General features: G+C 33.7%; 1 protein-coding gene across 5 annotated transcripts in view; it reads right to left on the minus strand.

Annotated features, from left to right (window-relative positions):
- Positions 1-21578, minus strand: part of Mdga2 (MAM domain containing glycosylphosphatidylinositol anchor 2) — a 715677-nt gene that overhangs the window by 74321 nt on the left and 619778 nt on the right. For all 5 annotated transcript variants that reach the window (XR_011373061.1, XM_070027506.1, XM_070027497.1 and 2 more), the window contains one exon: positions 8676-8945. Coding sequence is in view for 4 of the 5 variants with exons in the window: in XM_070027506.1 (XP_069883607.1) it covers positions 8676-8945 (270 nt within the window). In the remaining variant the exon portion in view is untranslated. The remainder of the gene's footprint in view (positions 1-8675; positions 8946-21578) is intronic.

Here is a 21578-nt window from a genome sequence, read left to right on the forward strand (position 1 = left end):
AATGGACTTCAACATCTGCAGGTTTTGGTACTTGTGGAATTACTGGAACAAATTCTCTGTGCGCATAAAGTGACCACTAGACACAGAAATAATGCTGATTTTTACATACTGATCTTCATACTATGCCACTGATAAATTACCTTATTAATTTAAATAGATGCCCTTTGAATAGAAATACATTTACTCCTTCCTTTCCAATTCATATGCATTTTAATACTTTTCTTGTTCGTGAAGTGGCAGAATTTCTAGTATAATGTTTTTGACTGGTGAGATGGAATATTTTTGTCTTGCTCTCAATCTTGAAAGCAATATGCTTTATCAGCATATTTTCCCCTTCAGTGAATGTGAATGCTTCATGTGGATTTGCAGTAGTATTTAGTTCATAACATTTGGCACAGTGACTTCTAAAATATGAATCAATTTATTTTGCTTATTAGCATAGTCCATATATTTTAAAACGTTGGTGATTTTTCTTTCTTCATTTTGTTAACTATTGGTAGATGAATATTAGAATATTCAACTATAATTATGAAATTACTTTTTCTCTGGTAGATTTTTCCCCTTTGGTGTTGAAGAGTGGTGTTGAAGTCTCACATTTGCCTAGCTGTATATCAACCCCTTCATTTTTAATTTGTTTCTGACACAAGATCTTACTAATTTCCCAGAAAGCTTCAAACTCATGACCTTTAGCCTCTGTACCTTGAGATTATAGACATGTACCACCACATGCAGGTGCTTGTTTTTAGATTATGAATTTTATGAAGTTTATGAATGTTAAAACAAATTTAGAACCATCAGGCCTTCCTCATAAATTCCACTTTAGATTTATCAAATATGGCTCTTGTAATTCTTCTGCAGCAAAGTCTTACAATTTACTTTTTCTAGTAGGTTACAGCCATATCACCATCCTTATATCTGTATGTTACCTACTCCCCTTTCCTTTCCTTTAGTCAGTGTGTGCCTTGCATTCAATGCACATTTCTGGAGGAAACATATAGATAACTAAACATATAGATAACTAACTTTTTTGAAAAAAATTAATCTACCATCTTTGAAAACTAAATGAACTACTGATTTTATTCACATTTAATGAAATTATTAATGTGAGTTTATTTCCTTTGTCCATTCAGAGTCTGTGTGTCTCTTGCTATCTTCATGTAGTACTCTGAATAAATTCAAAAATACATTAAGTTTCGTTGATGAGTAACTTTCTAGAATGTTTTTGTGCATATTAAAATATATAATTTCATCATATCAGTGCTATTTAGGATCAATTTACTATTTAAGAGGTCAACCGCCCTTCACACTTTATGCTCTTGGAGGTCTTTACTCGCTTATCATTTCCAAATTCTCTAGTGTTATATATTTACAGCGTATGATTTCAATTAATCTCATCCTACGTGGTATTTTCAGATTTTAATTCTGAGTAACATGTCACTATATTATCCCATTGCTTTCCACTGGTTATTGTTTATAGTGGGGAGCAAATGTAGTGTATGACAGTGTATTCCAGTTTCACTGAGAGTTTTCTGCAGTTATATTGAGGCATGCCTTGATGTGACTTTTTAAAAATTTTTCTTTTGAATTAGTATATATTTATAATACAAGAGGATTTCATTATGATTCCATTGATGCATTGAGAGTGTTCAAATCAAACTCACCACCTCCATTATATTTCCTTAGTCTTCCTCTTTCCTCTGGCTTAGTATGTTGTATAATTATGTGTGTGTGTGTGTATACACACACAGACATATATATATATATATATATATATATATATATATATATATATATATATATATATACCTATACCTGTCTGTATCTATAGATATAGATCTATCTGTATATATAGATATCTATATATACATAGATGTAGAAAATTCTAATGCTGCAAGACAAGCACCAGTCAATCCTCAAAAAAAAATTTCCAGAATGATCTATCAGGACTGTGAGTTCATGTTCTGTGTTCCATATTACAATTTAATATTGTTTCTCATGTGACATTTTACTTATTAATCTATCTGGGTCTCTATATTAAAATGTGGTAAATTAGATGACTCAATCAGCAGGTATTTATTTTCTCCTGTTTCCTGAGATTAAATGGGACATCATGGTAACCACATAGTGAGGGCTCTCTTCCCCACTTGCAAATGTCCATTTCCTCCCTCTGTTTTCACTTGGTGGCTTCAAGATGTGGTCATCCTGATCTCAGTGAAATACCAGGTACACATTACTCCCTCTGCTGCCTTGGGACCAAACTCCAGGCTTTGATGCTTAACTCTTGCAAATTTATTTCAATTCTTTTAAATCTAATTAAGTATTATTCCTATTCTACTCCTTAGAGCCTATGAAACATTTACTTTAAAACCTTATCTTTCTTTATTAATGCCAGTGATATACTCTCCAGAAATTAGTGTATCAGGTAAAGGTAAAGGTTTTCTTCCTTTGTGAATTATTTTAGGCTATCCATAGTGGTATAGACATTTTTAAATGCCTATAATGTCTAAAATGTCTTAAATATCTAAAATACATTTCATTGATCTTTAACATTGGAAATCTTTGTTTTTAAGAATTTAAAATTATATGGCCTTGGAATATTATCTTTAGTTACTTGAAGAGTTTCTAGTTTTTTTTAATACAGTTTATGTTAAAATAATTTTCATTAATTTAGAAAAGACAATCAATGTCTGTGAGAAAGCGGACTTTCTTTGGGATTTTCTTTTGTGGTCATGGTGAGCAATTGCTTTTTCCTGTACTTAGGTTCACATTCTTCCTCTGTTCTAAAACTTAGACTGACATCTAGCCTTGACAATCATAGTATGTTTTATTTTCCTGAGGGCGGAATAACTTATAATGTTTAGTTTTGTACTATTGGTGCGTTGGTGAATTTTTAAACTGTGTGTTAACTGCAATAAATTATATGAACCAACAAAAATATATTTTGTATCATGATATTTCTCTACACCTTTTATTGGTGAAAGTCCACAAATCTATAATAAAGACAGCAGTGATGTGGTATAGAAGATGTTGTCAAATTCCTCTGATGATAATTCAAGTTTTAATTAAAGTTTTGATTTGCTAAATTCTTCTGATATACTATTAATTTAGGCAATATTACAAACTTTTGTTGCTCTAAATTACTTTAAATTCACTGGGTGTCTAATTGCTAAAACTGAATGCAAAGCAAGTAGTAAGATATCTCATTTTTAAGCTAGAGGTGAAATTAATAGTCACAGATACGTTTTTGCTTCATTTAACCCTGTTTTCCTTGGTTATGGAAGGGGATTAGACTATGATGGATGTTTTTAGTTAGTATTGCATAGATACAGCAGTCTCATTCATAGTTAGGCTGTGTTGAGAATGTCCTTAAAATAACAGGAAATACTGTTTCCTGTGGAAAAATTCTTCCCTCTGAATGTGGGAGAAAATGGAGTTTTTCCTGATAGCAAAGCTGATGAGACAACATATCTGTAGTTGTGTTACACAATAGAAAGATATATTATATTGGCAAAATGAGGTATAAATTCTTAGTGAACATAGTCATTTGTGGAGAAGTCCATGTAGAAGTCAGTACATGAAAAAGAGGAATATACAAAGATCTCAGAATTAAGGACCATGTGAACAAATGCATAAAATCCTAAAATTTGTAATGGATGGTGGTAGGTGTTATAGTCCAATTTAAATTGCATTTAAAGTACCTTGTAGACTTGAGAAAGAGATAAACCAATATATTTTCTTTGGAATATAAACAAATAGTTTGTAAATATATGGCACTGAAAATTATGTATATTTTATAGTACATGAAGAACACCAACATTTCTAAATTCACAGTAAGACAAATCTTCTAGGAAATTAATTCCAAGAATAGGGGAAGTGAAATGAGTGGAAAAGAGGCAGAAGTCAAAGGTCAAATAAAAGGCTATTATTATATCCAAGGAGAGAATAAATGAATAGGTATAACTGAAAGATTTTTATAGGTTCAAGATATTCTGTAAATGTAAATCTGATAGTTTTTGAGATTACTTCTTGCTCTCTTGCTCATTTCTTGTAAAGCACCTCACATTCAGTAGGTTCTCACAGATAGTTGTCAATTTCCTGAGTGTGCAGTTTATCAGTTGAGAGATAAGTGCATAACTATTGTTTTATACTCAATTGCAACTATAGTTCATGCAATAAACTGACTTAATATTTTTTATGTTTACTTTTTGATAAACATGTCACTCTTTTAATGTTTTTTATTTAAAAGAATCTAATGTTATCACCCATTGATCGAGTTCCTAAATGTTTTATAAATCTAAATATATATCTATATGTATGCATTTTCTGGAAGTTACAAGGGTACCCTAGTTTTACTTCATGGACTGTATAGGAAGCAGTGATTATTACTTAATGTTTATCTAAATTTTAGAGTGATAAATATCTATGATCATGTTGTAATATGACAATTTCTAAATTTTATGTACGTAGCTAATTAAAAGCTAAACATAAAGAGATGGTTACTTTTCACATTCATGTTTCCCAAATTGTTAATAAATTTCAATCTTCTTAGATATTAACATATCCAAACAGAAATGTTTCATGAGAAATAATAGGTAAAATAGTTTCTGTGAACATGATTGTAGCAACTTAGAGATAACATCTTGGTTGCTATATGTTGCTATATTATGAATATGAATTAAAGCAATTAGAAAGGTATAGACTAGTTTAACTTTTTAAATCAACACTGTATTTTTAATCACTAATAGCCTTGTTCTTTATTTTAAAAAAATGATAAAACATATTTCCATTCATATCCACTATTGTCATTTAATACTGTCCACAGTTTCTCTATCATCTGGTTTCTTGTATAATCAAGCTCTGGAGATTTCTTGTCACTGCTGCAGTGTATAATGGGAATAATTTTTCAGTCTTAAGGAATCACCTGAAGTCTTTGGCAATGGGCAATTCATCTCAACATATGGTACTCATGCAAACTATCATTCCTCCCCTTCCCAGGTTGCTTTCCCTCACTGGCTCTACCTTTACACCTGGACATTTGTTCCAATTAGCTCCTCAGGAGACACATGCAAAACAGTCCAGCAATTTTTCTGAAGTGTGAGAATCTACATATTCATTGGTTCAGCATGAAGATCAATGATAAACAGTTGTATTCACCTTGCAGCATTTTGAAATAATGGCTTATAATATGTGTTTGTTATTTTCTATGAACTGGGTAGCTTAAAAAATATTGTCTTACAACTTTAGAGGAGTTCAGAAAAGTTAAGGCAAGGTGTTGACAGGATTCTCCTTCCAGCTGAGTCCCTAGACAGGAGTAGGCTCTTTGCCTAGTCTAGATTCTGCTGCTGGCAGAAGTTCTTCAGCTTGTATTAAATGATTCTATTCTGATATTGCCTTTTCTTCCTCAGACACCCTTGGTATTCTCTTAAGGTCATAACTTACTGCATCTGGAGCTCATCTAAATAATCCAGAACAAATTAATTCTATCAAATTCCTCAAGATAGCCATATTTTCTTCTATACAATGTAATTTTCATTGGTTCAGGGATTGGGAGTTAGGCATATTCTCTAGGGCATCATCAGTTAACTCAGTACAAAAAAATCTATTTTCAATTTGAACCACTCTTTGGTCCCCCCTGCCTTCATCTATTTTCCTGTTTGGAAGAATAATTAGTAATTCTTGTGTTAATCATGGTACCTATTTAATCACTCTGTAGTTATTGAGTTCCTTTTGTGGCTCAAGCTTTGTGTGAGGAAAACAGCATAGTTATATGCTGTATATTCAATCTTTCTTTCAAATAATAAAGTTAGATATTTTAAAGTATTTAAGAATACATTTTCAAAAATGAAAATCAGAAAGTTTTGAACATGCCATAAAGTGCAATTCATGCCCGGTTGAATTGTTAATGGTACAGAAATCCATGAAAATAAAAATTTTATGTGTATGTACTGGTATATAAATTCATATGGATAAGTACTTGGAATTTCTTGTTTATAAATACATTAATTCTAGTAAATCAAAGTGCCACGTTGTTCTTTAGACCTTGAAAAATTTTCTTGGAGGAAAACATGATTAATGGGTCTTGATTCCTATTATATCTCTCCTCAAATCATAAGAAACAGCTATAACTTTATCATAAATAATAGATAAAATATATGTAAATGCACCATATTTTGTAATGTTGTCATTTCTATTATTTATCATGGTCAGAACTAAAAATGAGTTATGCCCTCAGGCCAGTAGATACGTTATTTCAAACCCTGCCTTTGGTATTTCTCAAATATTTTCATATTCTCTCTCTATTTGCCTAACAGGAAAATATTCTTGTACCCTCCGATGTCACATGTCTCATACACAGGAATGAACTCAGAGCATAAAAGAATAAACATATTGACTTTTCTATTCTCTACATTCTGAGGTGTAGTCAAGTCACTTTTTAGGGGAATGCCTATAATTAAACATGCATGGTAACTAAAGGAGTAACACTCAACTTGGTAAAATAATTGTAATAACAAAGAATTCAAATTTACTTCATTAATTAAGGTCTCAAGGTTTCAGGAAGTAAAAATAACTGTCTTCAAAATCTGTATATTAGATTAAGGGCACAGGCATTGTTCTATACTATCCATTCTGTAGCTCTCTTATGTTATCATAGAGGAGTTTGCATGGTGGAAAATTCATAGAATCCTAACACTGTATTTTAGTACAGGAAGACAATTGTCTTGCAAAGATAAGATCCTTCCAGATAAAAGTCTATGGAAACTTCTGTATACACACACACACACACACACACACACACACACACACACACACACACACACACGTATGCCTGTATATATCTATTTTGGTGACTCAGTCGTTTCTTTTTCTGCTTTTCAATAGAATATTTCATTGTATGTGCAGATCTTGAAACAATAAGATTAGCCTGAATATTGCAAAGCACACATTGATAAAAATGCATGTGACTATTTCTTCCTCTTCTATGAGAAAATAATATTTCATTGTATGTGGAGATCTTGAAACAATAAGATTGACCTCAATATTGCAAAGCACAAATTGATAAAAATGCATGTGGCTATTTCTTCTACCTCTATGAGAAAACTCATAACAGGTTTATTCCCTCCAACAGGTAACAAAATCTCTGTGGTACACACCATGGATTTGGAATGGAAAAATAGAGCTTAAAGTTTCTTCAGGTTTTAACTTATCTTCTATTTCAAATATTGAGCTTGAATCACATAGTAGGCAGCACATGAAAGTTGTGTTAGAAGTAGTATGAACCTAAACCTTCAAGCCCAAACTTAGAAAACAAGGTCACCCTAGAACATTAATTACATGTAAGGACAGAATAGTGGAAGAAATGGAATTTATTTTATAGTGCGTTTATGTTTTTGAGATTTAGGGAATGAAAATCAGATTCTTTGTACTAACACATAGAAAAGAGTTGCTTTGGAAAAATTTAATCCAGACCATTTAATCTGCTTAATTAATAGTTTATAGTTTCTTTTTTGTAAATATTATTAAATTAGCAGTTAGATCATCATATAAACTTATATTGTCCTAGAAACAGTTTATGTTAAGAATCAAAATAGAAAAGCCTTATATTTAAATGATCCATAATCAAAAGTATTATCAAATCAGGAGATAGCAACATAAAGAAAGGAAGACTTCTTTTTATTGCCAGTACTGGGGCTTGAATCTGGGCTTGGGCACTGTCCCTCAGCTCTTCAGCTCAAGGCTAGCGCTCTACCACTTAAACTGCTGCACCACTTCTGGCTTTTTCTGTGTATGGGGTACTGAGGAATCGAACCCAGGGCTTCATGCATGCTAAGCCAGCACTCTACCACTCAGCCACATTTCCTGCCCTTCTTTGTTGAGTCAGGTATATTTTCTTAATTTAATTTTACATGTCAGGAAAAAAAAGTGACTCAAAGCAAATTCATATGCAGAGAATTCTATCGTAGTTAAAAGGTTAATATTATAAATTGGATATTTTAATCATGTTTAATTGTCTTTCACCTAATAAAATCTCTCCATATATTAGTACAGTCACTCCCACTACTAAAATTAACTGTATTTTGGATAAAGCAAGGATGAAAATGTGAATTTTCTTTTCATATAGCCTTAACCCTGGCTCAAATTTAACACCTTTGCTTTAGATTATGAAATAATTTAGACAAGTATTTAAGACTATACAGAGAGAAAATGTTAAGAAGAAAATTATATGAAGCACAAGTTCTACTTCTTTTCAACTTTTTATATGCCAGATACAAATTTATTGACTTTCTTTAATACATTTATGAGTAAGACACTGTAAGTTGTGCAGTAATAACAACAACAAAAAAATCCCACTAAAAATAAAAAATAAAATAAACATACCTGCTATTAACACCAGGTGTCTATTCACTTTTGCAATCTGATCTAAACGATGTGTTATAGTATTACTGAAATGCTCAAAATATCCAATCTCATCATTCGCTTCCTGTGCTTTTCTCATAAACTTCTGTTTCATGTCATGGGCACAAAGGCTATTTTCTCTACGAATAGAGACTTACAAAGAAAAAAGTAGAAGTTCCATGGCTTTATAAAACATTTTCACTCTCCCACTGGCATAAGCCTAAGATATTTTGGCCTGAGAAGATGAAATGTATTGAAAAACAAAATATCTCAAATCGCACCTGTGATAAGAAAGCTGCATCTCCCAGCCCCGGCTTCATTGATGATGCTGCAATTGTAAACTCCGTAGTGTTCGTTGGAAAGACTCTTCACTGGATACTCTGTGTATTCCTGAGAGTCAAACTGACCAGTTCGTAACAGCTTATTACCCAAGCGCCATTCATAGGTCAGCACCCGGATCGGGTAGGCTCTCAGTACCCTGCAGCTCATAGTGACACTGCGATCTTGTCCTTGCCGAATTTCCAGGAATGCTGGTTCCACCGCAGGAGGATCTGTAACGTAAAAACCAATCAAAGATGAGGCAGTCAATGATGGAATCTCACTGGCTATTCTTTTTAAATGATTCAATTTTTAACCAACCCTTGTCACTGACAAGGAGGTAGGTGGGTGGAGAGCAGAGGTAAGTTAAGGAACTGAATCTTCTGAGCATGAGCAATGAGTCAGCCCCATGGCCTTACAAAAGTATTTGCAGTTTAAACAAGCAAAATTGTTGCTGTCTTGTTTTGTTTTCATACAGGTCTCAGATAGAAAACATTGTCATGGCACCAGAATGAAATACAGTGCCCCGCATCTTGTATATACATTTTCCTAATTTGGAGGAGGGAAGGGAAAAAAATGCTTAAATAGGGATACAGGTTGATCCATTGTAACAATGAGATCTACAAGATACTGTGCTGAAAATGAACTTTACAATTTCGGAAGGTGGGAGAGGAGGGAGTAGTTTGGGAGGTGGGAAGGAAGGGATGGTAAGGGAAAAACAAAGGAGGAGGCAACAATGCTCGATAGGAAATGTACTCATTACCTTACCCATGTAACTGTAACCTCTCTGTACAGTATTTTTACAATAAAAATGCATTGAAAGAAAAACATTGTCATGACTGCTTATGTATATAGCCATCAGTGATACTCTTGATGTAGAACAAAGAAAGAATATAGCAAAGGCTTCGACTAGAAAGCGAATTTGAAGCAGATAATGCTATTGGTTCGAGTCAGTGAATTGTAATGTTTCTCTTGTAAATCTCAGTCTTTTGGCTCCTGAATACTCATGGATTAATAGAATAGGTAACATAATTTTATGAGTATTTTCTATTTAGTTTGATATCATTTGGCTGAAATTCATCATATCATGGGAAACCTTAAGCAAACTTGGCAAATTATACTTCAGGTAAGACGTTATTTTCTACTCATTGCAAAGCCTTATTGCTCTGTCATAATTTTGACTTTTTATGTAACTAAACTTGTTGCTTTAAGTACCCAACCTCTTTTAGTTTGGATGAGGTTTCCAATATTTATTTGTTTACTTGATTTATTTTTTGTTGGTTGTGGAGCTTGAACTCTGGGCCTGGGCATTGTCCCTGATTTCTTCAGCCCAAGGCCAGCGCTCTATTGCTTCAGCCACAGCATCACTTCTGGTTTTTTGGTGGTTAATTGGAGCTAAGAGTTTCATAGGCTTTCCTGCCTGGGCTAGCTTTGAAATGCAATCCTCAGATTTCAGCCTTCTGAGTAGCTAGGATTACAGGCATGAGCCACTGGCGCCCAGCTCCAATATTTATAATACACTCATTTAAAGTGCACAAGAACTGGATACCTATAATCCTAGCTACTCAGGAGGTTGAGAGCTAAACATCAAAGTCTGAAGCCAGTATGATATAAAAGTCTATGAGAGACTTATCTCTAATTCACCAGAAAACAAAACAAAACAAAACAAAACTGGAAATGGGGCTGCGATACAAATGGTAGAGTGAAGGCATTTACCAAAAAAGCCAAGGGACAATACCTGGTCTCTGAGTTCAAGACTTAGTACCTACCTACACACACACAGACATAGACACAGACACAGACACACAGACACACACACACATACACACAAGTAAGCAAACAAAAATGCACAAAATATGCTCTGTGATTATTTAAAATACACAGAATAAAATCCTTTCCTTAAGATTTTCCATGGTTGTAGTATATAAAAATTTCTTATTGGGCCCTGTTAATATAGTTCATTGATTCTATCAAGGAAACCGCAAATAATCATTGCCATACTATACATCACAATGCCATTCCTAACTGGATTTATAGGACCCTTCTGTGAATTGACATTCTCTCTTCCTTTGTCTCTGTCTCTGTCTCTGTCTCTCCCTCTCTCTCCCTCTAAATATCATGATATTATAACTGTATATAACTATACATGATAATATATTATAGGAAAACCCTACAAGTACCTAGTCTGCTATTCTTCACATGTTATTTTGCCCATGTTTTAATATCACTCAACTTTCTCAATACTCTGTTGGCAGATCCTTCTTGCTTCTTTAACATATATATGACTACATACACACACACAAACATATATATATATATATGACTACATTTATATGCACACACACACACACACACACACACACACACACACACACACACACACACACACACACACGTCGTGGGGCTTGAACTCCGGGCCTAAGCACTGTTCCTCAGCTCTTCAGCTCAAGGCTAGTAGCACACACTTTTTAACTACCCTATTAATTCAAGTATCATTCATTTAGTCAATCTGGTCTGTAGATTCTCTAAAAAGAGAAAGAAATTTTAGATGTGCAAAAACAAAATTGTCTTCATTTTTTATGGTGTTACACAATGAAGTATGAAAGGAAGTTCTTGAAGATAGAAAAGGCTTTTGAAGAAAGATTATATTCAAAGTCTATCTTCAAGGATCCACAGAAAGTAGTCAAGCCATAGCAAGGGTGTTCCAGACACAGAAAAAATGGTCAGAGCAATTAAATGGATTAGCATAGTGAGAGCATGAAGTTCGGAGGACTGAGGGGATTAACTTAGAATAGTGGTCAACATCTTTTAAAGGGTATTAGTGGTTTAAAAATGTCCTGTAGGCTGTCTCCTGTTTATTTTACTTAATTCAATGCTATGCTATTAAAGACACACAAATTTTAAATTGCATGTGTTGAAGCTTTTGTTACTATGAACTAATCTTCTTTATCTCTATGCTTCACTTCCTAGAAATTTTATTTTGTGCAATATTGAGTGACACAGAAATACTCTTAAGTAATAGTTAATTGCTATTTTACATATTCTTATACATACATTTATCCTTTTGGTTATAAGCTTCTGATTTGGATGTATGTTGTGTTATTTCAAGAGGGTATGGCAATACTTTTATGTTACCCAGAGCAGTTAGCATTTCATTACTTTACACTTACTGTAACAACTAATATATTTGGGTACAAATAAACTTTTTTATTTTGTGCTTTCTATTTTGTTCTGGCTTTGCATTTGATGTCCATTTTTAAGACTGTGTACATAATGATTCCAACCAACTCTGTATTAATAGTTGGGAATTTACTTAATATTCCATTATTCTTTATTCATTCTTTTTAAGCTTTTCTTCATTTCACTGTTTCAGTGGATGGTTCATTCTGATATTTAAACTTTACCTCTCTAGATGAACAGTTACTAAAGAAACTCCTGAACCAACTTTTATAAATCACTGTATGTATTCCTAATTACAATCACCCCATACATTTTTATTTATAAAAAGCTCTATTGTGAAAACATCTAAAATTCTTGATTTATTGGCTGTAGCCCAATTTGGTTGTTGCCAAATCATCACCGATTGAAACCAATGTATATGAGTGGTATAAAGGAATGATGTTCACTAGGAGAACATTCTTCAGCTCTCTTTCTGGAGAAGGAGAGAGGAGTTCAGTGCAGACTGATAGTGTCTTTACTATGTCTCCAGACACAGGAAACCATTTTGTCCTTGCCATACTTATTGGAACTTAATATTTCAGAGCTAGAGAGATTTGAAGTGATAACAAGTTTAAAGATAGAGCTATTGGTATGAAATGTTAACATGAGTGAAGAATCAAATAGAAATAAGAAAACACACATTTGCTCTCAAGCCATGTTTACGTTTATAGCAAATTAAAAGGGTTTATAACTATTTTCTTAAGACTATTTTAAATTACCATAGTAATTAATTTTACCTAACAGGGTACATCCTAGAATAAATGTTTGTCTTAGAATGATTTTTTTGAGAATTCTGTGAATGTGTCTGACCTTGTGCATTATTTCAAACAATGAGCATGCAAGCATTCCCTCTCTACATGTAATTGGCTTATTTGACCAGATTGGATGACTCTGTTTGTTCAGTAATTATTGGCCTACAAGACTGTCTGAGAGTGTCAGGGTAAAATTCTTCAAATATAGTATATTTTCATTAAGTTGAATAAATCTGTATTGGAAAGCATCCATAAGTTCAGTGGTTATTTTACTTAAAAGGCAGCCCAAACTAGTTGGATTTCAGGCCTTTCTTTACCTAAAGAAGATATCAAATGCACTAATTACAGTTCAGTATTATCTTTGTGAAAAATTTCTCCTGATTTAAGGTTCATTTTAGAATACTATTAGCTATGAATGTATATGATATTTCATGCCCATCTAGTGAAAAGCAACCATTTTTGCAGTTATGTTGTGTAAATGTTTGGCTGCAATACAAAAAAGCTGCAGGTGTTAAAAGGTAGCTAACTATTCTGGCTGAATCAATATATGATGGTCTGAGATATTCAGCAGCATTTTTATGCAATATTTAATATTAATAAAATGATAAATGAAAATATTGTGGAAAACACTTATATTTGAAATGCTTCAAAGTAGGACTACTTAAGAGAAATAAATAGGACCAAATATAGTGGTTCACACATTTAATGCCTACTACTAAGGAAGTAGTGACTGGGAAGACTGGTTTAAGGTAAGCCTAGGAAAATAATTAATAAGTTCATATCAAAAATTTAAACTTGGGCTGGGCACTGGTGGCTCACTCCTGTAATTCTAGCTACTCAAGAGGCTAAGAGCCGATGATTGAGGTTCAAAGCCAGCCTGGGCAGAAAAGTCTGTGAGACTATTATCTCCAATAAACCAAAAAACTGGAAGTGGTTTTGTGGCTCAAGTGGTACAGCATTTGCCTTGAGCTGAAGAGCTGAGGGACAGTGCCCAGCCCCAGAATTCAAGCCCCATGACAAACAAAAAATAAATAAATAATAAAAAAATAAACTTGGTATAGTGGTGCATGTCAGCAAGCCCAGAGGCACAGGTAGGAGGATTGCAGTATAAATTCATGCTGGGTATAAAACACAAGATTTTGTACAAAAATTAAGTAAAGCAAAAAGACCTACGGCATGGTTCAAGAAGTAGAGCCTCTGACTAACAAGTATAAAGCCTTGAGTTAAGGCCATAGTACTGAAATAGCAAGAGAGAGAGAGAGAGAGAGAGAGAGAGAGAGACAGAGACAGAGACAGAGACAGAGACAGAGACACAGAGAGAGAGAGACAGAGACATATAGAGAGACAGAGACAGAGAGACAGAGACAGACAGAGACAGAGACAGAGAGATTAAGAGAAATAAGTACCATGTTTTATTAAACTAAATGAAAGGAAAATTATACAATTATACAAAAAGTATTCACCTATTGAAATGTTTCAAAAGTCAAAATTTCAGTACTATCTCACTACATGTACAAATTATGTCAGATGATTAAATTAAATGACACTTGTTGACATTGAATATTTGTTAAGATCTCAAGTATAGAGCTTTGCCACTTGAGCCACAGCTCTATGTCTGGCTTTTTGGTGGTTCACTGAAGATAAAAGAGCCTCATAAACTTTACTGCCTGAGATGTCTTCAAACCTTGATGCTCAAATCTCAGCTACTCCTGAGTATCTAGGATTACAGGTACAAGATATGCTACATGACAGAAGGACAAATAACCACCCCACCCCCCATTTGCCAGGCACCCATGGCTCATGCCTGTAATCCTAGCTACTCAGGAGGCTGAGATCTGAAGATCTCAGTTCAATTCCAGCCCAAGCATGAAAGTCCATGAGACATTTATCTCCAATTAACAACCAGAAAACCAGAAGTGGCTCTGTGGCTCAAGTGGTAGAGCACTCGCCTTGAGCATAAGACCTCAGGGACAGTGCCCAGACTCAGAGTTCAAGCCCCATGACCAACCAAAACAATAACAGCAACAACAAACTCATTATAGTAAACAGAAATGAAAGGAACTTATGTGACCGCTAAACAAAAGATGCTCAAAGAAATACCGCACACAGAAGAGAATCATAAACATAACCAAGAATATAATAGGGAAAGTAAATCTTCTCAGATGAATACACAAAGAAAAGAATAGTAAGAACATATCAAACACCTTAAGAACAAAAAAATTGCAGGAATTACTATATAATTTCAACTATAACATTAAACTATAATGGTTTCAATTCTCCAGTCAAAAGGTATAAAATAATGAATGAGAACATCAAGTATGACCTTGCCATTTGTTTCTTACAAGACATAAATGCATCTTACTGACAAAAACAAACATTGATGTAGAGTGAAAGAATGAGAAAAGATCTACAAAACAAATGGACTTAAAAAACAGCAGGGCTAGTATATCTGTATTTTATAATATGGACTTCAAAGCAAAACATTCAAAAGACTAAAAGAATGTCATTTCATATTAACGAAATGGACAATCTATCATGAGAAAATAACAATTGCTAATGTCCATGTGCCAAATATCTGTATACTCAGATAAGCACAGGTAGACCTCAACACAACAACAATGAGAAACTTCAATACCCTAATCTCACCTGTAGACAGTTTATCCAATCACAAATCAGTAAGAACCCTCAGAATTAAAGGACAAATGGGTTTGTTAGATACCTAAAGAGTATTTCATTCATCAGTTGTATAATATATATCTTATCAGCAGCTCATTCTTCCAAAATTGATCATATTGTAGGAGGACATAAAACAAGTTAGCACATATTACAAAATTTAAGTATTTCTCAACATTATATGTGACTGTGATAAAATAAATCTAGAAGTTGACAGAAAAAGAAATCACAGCATATATTTAAATACACGGAGACTCTACAACACTTGGTTGAATGATTAAGTAGGTCACTGAGGAAATAAATCAGGAAATCTAAAAGTTACTATGGTCTCATAAAAATGAACGCACAATCTCCCAGAATGCAAAATAGTGTGAAGAGAAACATTTATAGCTATGTGCTATAACTATCTATCTATCTATCTATCTATCTATCTATCTATCTATCTATCTATCTACCTATCATCTATCACCTATTTTTAATAAATAGAAAAGTCTAATGATATGTCTCAAGCATCTAGAAAATAAGAACAAAACAAATCTCAAATTAATGGATGAAAGAAATAATAAACCATAAAATAGAAATTAATAAATTGGAGACATAAAAATCTATATAAAACTCAGAAAAACTGGGTACTAGTAGGTCACACCTGCAGTTATAGCTACATAGAATCTGAATCTGATTATCATATTTCAAAGAAAGCCCAGGCAAGAAAGTCTTTGAGGCTGTCATCTCCAATTAACCACCAAAAAGCCAGAAGTGGAGCTATGGCTCAAGTGCCACGCTGTGAGTACAAGCCCAAGTGGACTGATACACAATAAATCAACAAGACAAAAAGTTGGTTCTTTAAAAGTATAAATATGATTGATCAACATTTAGCCATTCTAACTAAGAAGAGTAGGTTAACAACATAAATAAATATGTAAAGTCAGAGGTAAAATTGGGATATCAGAAAAATATGAAAAACATCAAAAGATTATGAGAAAAATACCTTGAAAACTTGGAAGAAGCTGATACATTTCTACATGCAATTGGCCCACCAAAAACGGATTCAAGAAATGATATTGCTTCTGCAGTTTTTTCTCTCAATAAAAACAATCTAGGGCTCAACTTTTTTTTTTATCAGTTGTGGTGCTTGAACTCTGGGCCTAGGTGCTGTCCCTGAGCTCTTCAGCTCAAGGCAAGTGCTCTACCACTTGAGCCACAGTGTCACTTCTGGTTTTCTGGTGGTTCATTGGAGATGAGTCTCATGGACTTTTCTGTCCAGGCAGGCTTTGAGTCATGATCCTCAGATCTTACCCACCTGGGTAGCCACTGGCACCCACTTGGGCTCAACTTCTTTTCTGCCAAATTCTACTAACTTTTTACAGAAGAACTAACACCAATATTTCCCACGATTTTCTGAGATAGAAATATAAAGAACAGTCCCAAACTCATTCTAAGAAGCCAGTTGCACTCATTCTAAAACCAGGAAAGCAAATGGAATAGCAGATAAATCTCTTTAATGAGAGTGAAGGAAAATTCTCAATAAAATTCTTGCAAAGAGAATTCAATAACAGAAAGATCACAGACCATGATCACCTTGAGTTCATTTCAGAGATTTCAGATTTGTGCAGGTATTAATAAACATATTACAGCACATAAACAAAAAATAGGGTGAAGGAGGAAAAAATGCATGATCTCAAAAAGCCTCTGACAAAATTAATCACCCTTTAATGATAAAACCATTGAAAAAATTAACAATACAGGAAATGTTCCTCAACATAATAAAATATATATATTGACAAACTAATAGCCAATAATGTATTAAATGAAGAAACATTGAAATAATTTCTGATAAAGTGTAGAATGAGCAATGAAATGATTGAAAATTACAACTTCTTCTTTTCACCTTTCCTTTCCCCATTCTTCTTCTTCCTCCTCCACCTCCTCCTCCTCCTCCTCCTCCTCCTCCTCCTCCTCCTCCTCCTCCTCCTCCTCCCCCCCTCCTCCTCCTCCCCCTCCTCCTCCTCCCCCTCCCCCTCCTCCTCCCCCTCCCCCTCTTCCCCCTCCCCCCTTCCTCCTCCTCCCCCTTCCCCTCTTCCCCCTCCCCCCTCCTCCTCCTCCTCGTCCCCCTCCTCCCCCTCCTCCTCTCTCTTCTCCCTCTTCTACTTGGTGATACTGGGGTTTCAGATAATGTCTTTGTACTTATTCTGCTGATACTCCAACACTTGAGCCATCTATTTTGAAGATAGAGGTAACACAGTTTTCTTTCCAGACTGGCATCAATTTGTTATCCTCTGATCTCAGCCTCCTGAGAATATCAAATTGTAAGTGCTATATAATACATAACATATAGTACTCTTTTAATTAATTTCAAAACTAAAACAGAAGGAAACTGGAAAACTGACTGTGAGCAACAAAAGCAAATAATGTTTGAGATGAAGTTCCTAGTGATAGAGCAAAACTAGAAGAAATTAAATCTTCCAACTTCAACCTTTCTGGTCTTTATATTCGTCAATGAAGCAATATTTGAGAAACTTTATTTAAGATTATTTCAATGAAAATTGTTCTTTCAATTAACTTTAGGTAAGCCAGAAAGTTCAAAGAAGCAAAATGGCCTTTATAGAAAATGAAGTTGCAATGCCCATGATTTTGTCATATGTATATATTTACAGTGCAGAGGAAATGAAATATAACAGATTTTACAATAAATTTGAACTTGGTCCATATAATATGATGTCATAAAGCCCTTCACATGCTTTGAATATGTATTTATGCTACTTTCACAATCATAATGTGTTAAAAATGAAACTGAAAATTAAGTACATAGATGCCTTCTACACTTCAGAGTATATTCTAAAATGATAAAGTGAGAATGCCATTCAATTCATTCTTTTCATACAACAGGAAACTTAACATAGTGCAATGAAGTTTATTCAGGAGATACAGTAATTTACCAATCAGAGTAGAATCCATTCCTAAAACTCTGGAGGAAGAGTTCTTTTGTATGTAGTTTTATCTTTGGAAGGTGACAACTTTTTGTGAAATATATTTATCAAGAGGTTTCATAACTTGTAATGGGATTAAGGATCTGTGGAGGGTCAAGATTTGAAGCTAGCTTTGGCAGAAAGGACTCTAAGACACCTTTCCTATAACAAAATGATTTACTAGAAGTATGGCTCAAGTGGTAGAGTGACACAAGCAATGAGAATGTGGGACATTGAGTTTGTGCCCCACTAACTGAATGAAGGCAAAAACATCAAAATAACAAGTTAAAAAGAGGAAGAAAAGGTGTCATTCTTTGTGATGGAAACATAGAATTCCATTATATATATATATATTTATATATATATATATATACATATATATATATATGTCACAATTTCTTGATTCATGCATCTACTGAAGGGCATCATATTAAGTGACATAAGCCAGAACCAAAGAAACATAGATCCCATGGATGCTCTCACTTGCAATAATTAGTATAAGCCTAGGATAATCTTAGCAGATGAGCAGTATAGCTCAATAGCAATGTACATATGACCATATAAGATGACGCTAAGTGAAATGAGTTCCAAGACATGGACACAAGAGGTTTTTGTTGTTGTTTTTAATGTACTATGTGATTTTATGTTTCTTTTGTGTGTTCATTCCCCTTTGGTATATCCCCTGTTGTCACTGTATTTGATTCTGGTACCCTGGTATTGTATATATGTTGATTTGAATTAGGGAAGAGAAGGGGAACAACAGAATGGTGAGACAAAGGACAAGGGTGAACCAATGCAACAGCAATATACACGAGACAATATGTTGGAAATGATCTGTACAACTTGGGGCTGGGGGTTGGGAGAGAGCGAGAGAGGGAAAGGGGTTGGAAGAGAGGGAGAGAAGGGGCGGGAGAAAAATGAGGGAAGGAGTAACAAATTTGACAAGAAATATACTTATTACCTTACTGAAGTAATTGTTACCTCTCTGTACATTATCTTGACAATTAAAAAAAGAAAAAGAAAAAGAAGTGGAAGAAGAAGGCAGAGGAAGAAAAAGAGGAGAAGAAGGAGGATGATATTGAAAGATATAGTAGTGATTTATACCTCAGAAAATAAAATTTTAAGCAAACTATGAAATATTAATGTGAAAAAATTGTATGCTATAAATATTATCAAACTTTTAGGGAAAATTAATGAAAACATTGATATATAAAAAAGAATTTTCAAATTCCTTACTCAAATCCCTTCCCTTTGGCTGTCCTTAGGCCAACACATTTTTTTCCTAGGGATGAATTCAGGTATTGTTTAATATGTTATAATGTAGGAATTAATATAAAACTTAAATTTATTTTTCTCCATTTTAAATGGATAGAAACAATAAACAGAAAAAACAGAAACAAAGAGAGGCATTGTACTAACAGCTACTATTATAAAAATGTTGATCAACAAAAATATAATTAAAATACTGCATTTTGTTGCTGAATGTCAATTAAAACAAACCATTTTATACAATAATACATCAAATTAAATCACAGAATTTTAATTAAGAAAATGGACTCCTAGTTGGACAAATATATTATTTTAGCCAATTTTACAAATCAGACACATCCCATAGATTACGCAGATTATTAGCATGAGAGTAAACTTTGTAGATATAAGTTTTTAGAAGTATAGACCTTTGCCCAATTATAAAACTTGTAGAACTCATACAAGAGAATGGATCAAAATAGTTTTCAAAATCTTGCTAGCTAAATTGAAAAGTCTAAGTTAGGAAAAAAATAAAAATAAGTGATGTGTTGCTTGTCTCAGGAGTATGGAGCTACGCCCTGGTGGTTTATGCCTGTAACAGTTCAAAGGTAGCCTGGACAGAAAAGCACAACAGATTTTTATTCCCAAACAATCAACAAAACACAAGTATGGATAGAATGCCAGCTTTGAGCAAACAAGCTAAGGCAGAGCCTCCAGGCCCAGAGTTCAAGCCCCCAAACTGGCATAAAAAATAATGTTTCATTTTCCAAAATATAAAACAGTAGAGATTGTACTTTACTTGTGGCTTATGATTTTCTTCAAAGAGTGCTTTTACTTTGATGATGAAAGACATTTCCATAAATTTTTATTTATATGAAATAACAAACAAAACAAGAAAAAAGATGACAATTCCAATGGTGCTAAAAGGATGTCCTCAACTAGATGATTTTCTTGTGATAATTTGTTCTTTTATTTTTATGAAAGACAAATACTGATCATAAAGGTTGTTAGAAGTCATCCATATAGAGAAGATACATAAATGCATTATTCAAATTAGGCTGAAAATGCTTTCTTCATTTATTATGATTTAAGGAAAACAAAATACATTCAAATACTCAAGCAGTATGTTAAATAGGTTTGTTCAGTAATGGAGTTTATGGGTAGTAATTTAGTTGCAATGCTGACACTGAGTAGGCTGTGTAGTAGATTCCCTGATTATATACTTAAAAATAACCAATAACTACTGGAAAAAAAAACATTTTCACTCTATTGCATGAAAGGGTAATGACCACAGAAGAAAAGCATTATTAGATGTGTTAGAAATTATTTTCTATTGAGTAACGGTAATTCTGAAATCTAAGCTTAGATAAATTATTATGGATGAGAAAGGAAGAGCTATTTTCGGTGATTCTGCCAAGTCACAAATAGTTGCTGCATTTGCAAACATTATAAATTCCTTATTTAAAGTGCTAAATCCTCCTTGCAGAATGACTCAGAGAGGAAACATAATATTTGTATCTCCAGTCATGTTCCATGTTTTGGTAACTGTATTTTAAATAGCAAGTTTGCAAAGTAAGTGATTTCCTAGACTGTTTCTGTACAGATCTATTAACTGTAAATCTAATTGCACATCTGGATTAGGGTCCAACATTGTCACTTAGTAAATGTGTATCTTTCAAATTCTGAAAAGGTCTGACTACACTTGATTTTAAGGAGAACTTGCTATTTTCTTTTTCTTTAAAACAGCACATACTGAGCCAGGCACTGGTTGGTCCTAGCTACTCATGATGCTGAGATCTGAAGATCATACTTCAAGGTCAGCCTGCGAAGGAAAGACTGAAATTCTTATCGCCAGTTAATAACCAAAAAATGTCATAACTAGAGTTGTGGCTCAAGTGACAGAGCAGTAGACTTGAGCAAAAATGCTAAGGGAAAATGCCAAGTCCTGAGTTAAAAGCCCATAACTGGCACTAAACAACAACAACAGAACATATTTAGATTGATAAAT

This window comes from Dipodomys merriami, unplaced genomic scaffold, assembly GCF_024711535.1.
Source record: "Dipodomys merriami isolate MVZ:Mamm:240054 unplaced genomic scaffold, mDipMer1.0.p SCAF_1, whole genome shotgun sequence".
Lineage (NCBI taxonomy): Eukaryota > Metazoa > Chordata > Mammalia > Rodentia > Heteromyidae > Dipodomys > Dipodomys merriami.